This window comes from Cebidichthys violaceus, unplaced genomic scaffold, assembly GCF_023349555.1.
Source record: "Cebidichthys violaceus isolate CVI_PGR_0920_01 unplaced genomic scaffold, fCebVio1.0.p SCAF_4, whole genome shotgun sequence".
Classification (NCBI taxonomy): Eukaryota; Metazoa; Chordata; class Actinopteri; order Perciformes; family Stichaeidae; genus Cebidichthys; species Cebidichthys violaceus.
The window spans coordinates 10,615,017-10,620,524 of record NW_027176594.1 but is presented as its reverse complement, the minus strand read 5'-3'; the positions used below and the strand labels follow the sequence as shown (position 1 = coordinate 10,620,524).

At 38.8% G+C, this 5,508-nt stretch overlaps 1 protein-coding gene across 1 annotated transcript in view; it reads left to right on the top strand.

The window, feature by feature from the left end:
* Positions 1-942: 942 nt before the first annotated feature.
* Positions 943-5,508, top strand: part of naf1 (nuclear assembly factor 1 homolog (S. cerevisiae)) — a 6,040-nt gene continuing 1,474 nt past the window's right edge. Inside the window, 7 exon segments of the mRNA XM_068727154.1 lie at positions 943-1,010; positions 1,699-1,955; positions 2,074-2,215; positions 4,368-4,461; positions 4,591-4,673; positions 4,779-4,939; positions 5,096-5,147. Coding sequence (XP_068583255.1) covers positions 1,699-1,955; positions 2,074-2,215; positions 4,368-4,461; positions 4,591-4,673; positions 4,779-4,939; positions 5,096-5,147 — 789 coding nt within the window. The 5' untranslated portion in view covers positions 943-1,010.

Sequence of the window (5,508 nt, the reverse complement as noted above, 5' to 3'; positions counted from 1 at the left end):
TACTGCGTTCCTCTTCCCTGCTTTACTAACAAAATCATGGCAACATTTCAACATGTTTTTCTCCCTACTCTTTATTTACAAATGTGGTATTGAGATAATCCAAAAGTAACAGAGATCATAAGATTACTTTGTGACTTCTGTGATACTTGGATCAGGTTACTGATTACATTTTTCAACAGGTAATTTGTAATTGTATTGGAATACACTTTAAAAGTAATATGTATATATATATATATATACATATATATATATATATATATATATATATATATATATATATATATATTTATATATAATATTTATACATAAACGTATATATATTATACATAAACGTATATATATATATATATATATATATATATATATATATATATATATATATATATATATATATATATATATATATATATATATATATATATATACACACCGTACACACAGCCGTGCGCACACCCGGATAAACATACCCCACGTGTTGTAGACGTTGTGCTTCGTCAAGCTCACAGAGAGAAATAATTACTACCGGAATTTTTGAATTTTGCCTTCAGAATAAATTGTAGGAATAATTTGGCACCAAAATATAGCAAAAGAACGACTCTTTATTATAATGATTTCAACATATATTGATTGCACATATTTTTCAATAAGTAAATCAGCAATGATTAGATATTTACAATTTGATATGGACTTAAGAAGCAATGCTTTATTGTCAAATGAAGTGCCTAATTATACCTACTGAATGCGTTTATCAATGTAGGCTTGCTGTATGATGTGAAAAGGACGAAATTAAATAATTTTCCTTTGCATAATTTGTCATTGTACTGTATGTGTTTAATGTAGTTTGTGTTCGTTTAGCAGTCATTTTAAACACTCGTTTATGAAGCTTACATTTTGAAGGTTGATAACGGAAGTAGTTTGGTTCATTGTGGCGGTGTTACACTGGCTTGGAGTTTCATGCGGTTACATGAGGTTGTTCGCAGCACGGATTCAGTAGCCCCACCAACAAACAGGTATTACTTTCACCAAACTCATTGTTGCTTTGCTGACATAGTGTTTATGTAACTCACTGGAAATGAGTCCTGGCATCAAGCTGGCTGGCGACTGTTTAACCTTAACTTCGTAACTTAAATTCAACGATGTTAGCCATGGTTAGCTTGTAGCCAGTTAGCCGACTGGCGCTAACGTGGATGTAAATTAACTAACGTTACTATTTATAATGTCTTTGTTTTTAGACTGTCCTTACTGTGATTTCATTCTGCTTGTCAACTTTTTTTTCTTTCTGATTTTGTACATAACAGTTACATGTTATGTTACATATCCTCAATGCTGACAAACGTTAGTTTTGAAATGCATGGAGACAACTGTTAGAGTTGTCCTTTGAACCTTCGTGTTAGGGTACTTTTTACTTCTAACTTTAGCTGAACACATTTAATGTTGTTTCATACTTCTTGACAGCACGTGAAGTATTTAAACTCAGGGTGCCATTCTGTACAGGTGAACAGTGTAAGTTCCTGTTAACGTTACATTGAATAAACCGAGCACGCTTCTATCTTTTGTTCCCTTTGGTCACTGTGGCAGATTAAAAAAGTGACGGCTGTTCATCAGTTGGTAAAAGAAAGTGACTAAAATAAAAGGCTGCTTTGTGGATCCTTGTTATCTGAAGATCTGCCATCAAATATTTGAATGTGTTTGCTTCAGATGGATGAAAACGTACCTGAGGAGAATGGACAGACAATACCAGCGCACAAGGATGAGGAAGAGATGGAAGTTACCATGATGTCGCAACTAGAAAATGTCATGGTAACACCCGTCAATGCTGAAACATCATCAAATACAGAAAAGCATCCAGAGGAGACAGGAGATGTACAAGCAGACTCCACAGCAGCAACGCTTTCTCTAGACGCTGTTTGTAAGACGGAGGCCTGTGAGGACGAGGATTCAGATGATTCAGACAGGTATTCATACACAAGCTCACTGAAGGCTTGTTGTTGATGTAGTAAGACTGAACATTCTGGTTACAGCACAAGAACATATACAGATAATTCACTGATGCTTTTCCTCTCCTGTCTCCAGTGACAGCTCTTCATCCTCCTCTTCTTCTTCCTCTTCTTCTTCTTCATCCTCCTCTTCTCCCTCTGCCCCCGTTTTTGAGGATGACGACGAGGGTTTCAGCCAACCACCCCCCATCAAGACCAGAGATGAAGTCCTGCTCGAGGTTAGTCTGTGGCTGCGGTCGAATAGTCCTTTTTTCTTAGGAAGCTTCCTCGCTGAGTGAAATGACCTGAAGTATCTCAGTGGCCGCCATGATAAGAGCTGTTAGAATTCTCTAAATGCTAAGGAAAGGTACTTCAATGCTTCCTTTACTAGCTCCTTTAGCATAGGAAACACCGGACCTTCCTTTACGACAGGAAAGTAGATCATTTCTACACGATTCCCGGCGGCGGCAACATTTAAAGTGATGCACCATTCGGCCATCCATGAAAACAAACAATATGCTAATCTTACATAGGTTTAATAATCATGCTCATAAAGTAATGAGATTCATGTTGATGAATATGAACAGACAATTTTATATGTATTTATTTACTTCGAACATGTAAAAAAGTAAAGAATATGAAATTAAATGAACAGTAAATAGAGCAAACTGTCAATGAACAAATTCTCATTCTCAATAACAAGAAGCATCTGTAAAAAAAAAAAAAAAAGCTAATAATGATATATATGATGATAGATTATTAAAAAGTTAAATATAGCCAAGCAGTTGAATCCACATTATTGCACAAAGGGAATATTGATATTGAACAGTTTCATTGATGTTGCACGAGTTAATTGTTTCTACTGAAGCATGATGATTGTTGTGTGACAGTAGCAGGAATGAAGGAGCTCTGGTTTCTCTCCTTCACCACGAGTGAAGCAGCCTCTCACAGAAGAAGCTCTTCATAAAGCCTGTATGTAACAGAGGAATAGATTACATGGGGACATGTTTTAGTTGCTCTTTTTGTAGTCCGTTGTAGTTTCTTCATGACCTCCGTCAGTGACATCCACCCTTGCTTCATAATTACGTATCTTAGTGAAAGTGGAGTGGATTCTCTGAACACCATGGTTGTCTATTCCTAACTCCTCATGAACTCTCCTTCTCATCTTTCCTTGACCCCATGCCGTTTTCCATAGAGGTCAAGGATAAGTGGTTAGGAGGTCATTCTTGGAACTTTCGATCACAGCCTATGATTGCATGTTCCATAGAGGATTTTCCCATGTGTTCTGGAGTGCCTGTTTTCCCTCTATATTGAAGAGAACAGAAGACGTAATGAGGGTCTTTTCTGTGGATTGGGTATACATGTCAGTGGAACAGTAATGTCTCGCCCCACATCGTTTCAGCTGCTTTTCCGTTATGTAGGATGTGGCTTTCCAGTGGTTACAGACGGGATGTATTCAGACATTTTTCTATAAAACACCTTTCCTTACGCAACAAAAAGTGTTGAATAAAATATTTTCATCTGATGTTAAATGTTATGGATCTGACCAGATATTTGATGGCAGCTGTCAGTACTTGTTGTTGTTGTTGTTGTTGTTGTTGTTATTTTGATACTCGGTGCCAAGTATTGAGTATTGATATGTGATAAAATGACAGGGGGAGGCAGGCTTAACATGAAATTCCCAAAGGTCACTCTGAAACATTTCTTGTGGTTATCTACTAGTCAATATTTGAACATGATTGCCTGCAAATGAATCCTGTGTTAGAATAAAATCATATTTGAAGCTGTGATGAGAAATGTTAATACCTTATTGACACTGAAATTGATCAACCGTAGCTTTTTACTATAGTTAAAGCTTGGGTCATTTCATCAGTGTTTGTAAGGAGTCCTGCACTGCTAGTATGGTAAATGGACTGTACTTGTATTTCTCTTTTCTAGTCTTCTGACCACTCAAAGCACTTTAACACTACATGTCATCATTCACCCATACACAATGATGAGAGGGCTACCATGCAAGGTGACCATCAGGACTCTAACTAGCATTCAGACACTGTTAGCACAGCTGCAGGAGCAACTTGGGGTTAAGTCTTACCCAAGGACACATCGACATGGCCTAGTGGAGCAGGGGATCGAACCACCGATCCTCTGATTGAAGGCTCTATCACTGAGCCACAGTCTCCCAACAAGTGTGCAGTGTGGGAGCTCTTTTCCTTTTCCACACGCTGTGTTCCGTTCTCATTTGTAAGGAGGATACACTGCCCACAAGGTGTCCCAGAATCTACTAGCATCTTATTAGACTACTTACCGTACACAATTTTCCCCCCATTGTGTTCTAAACCCTATGATCAAATTGACCGTTTAGACCAAAAAGCTGACACTGTTTGTGTGTAGGAGCTGCCAGCAGTGGAGGAGATGTCTGTGTCGTTACCAGAAGATGCAGAACTGCAGCCCATAGGAACAGTCTCCAGTGTTATACAGCAACTTGGTAAATATACAAGTGCACATTCATGCTAAGGTCACACTGCAACTTTCTAACGAGTTTTTCTGAGGTAGAGAATAGTATCAGTGGAGGTGTTTATGTGCATTTTTTTAACCGCACTTTGGATGTCTGCAGTTGTAATCCAGTCTCTGAAAGACACGCCCCCTCTGACTGATGACAGCATCATCTTTACATCTGATAGGCTGGCTCTTGGCAAGGTGGGTGGACCAGCAGAGGCTTTACCTCTGTCTACTCGTGATTTATGTCCTCAGTTAGCGTCCTGTTGGTTCCTACATGGTAATATTCTCTTGTTTGTGTTTCAGGTGTTTGAGGTATTTGGTCCAGTGTCCAGTCCTCTGTATATTTTGCGTTTTAACTCTGTGGACCAGATAAGCCGCAAGGGGCTGACAGAGGGACAGACTGTTTATTACACACCGGACAACAAAGAGTACACAAGTTACATCCTCACACAACAGCTCAAAGTGTAAGTGCATGCACACACACAGTATATGATGCATGGGGCACATTAAAGCAAGACAAATACAAGGATTAGTTCTTTGGTTAGTTTGTTGAACATTAGTCACTTTGATAAGATGAAGTGAAGTTTGTTTCTGTGGAATTGAACATGCTTTTCCTTTAGTTTTAAGGGATCTGATGCATCCTGGAAGAACGACCAAGAACCACCAAAGGAGGTAAACACAGTAACTAGCATGTTGATTAAAGGTTCAGAAGTTAACTAATCAAAACAGCTTTTTGTCATATTTGCGGAAACAGTATCCTGACAGTAGGTCATGAGACATGTAATCTGGGACAAAAAAAAACGGTTCCTTTGGCTCCCCCTGGTGCTCTGACTGGCATTTGCAAGATTCCATCTTGCTTAAAGGAAGACAACCAATCAGAACTGAGGAGTCTCTAACGCATTGTCATCGTTAGGGCTGGCTAGGACCCGCTGTTTGACTCATTTTCTGTAACCATGGTGGCATTATCTCTAGCCAGCTGTGTGTCACTGCACTGCACCGGTCTCCCTCCATGTCAGAAAAAGTCTACAGGATG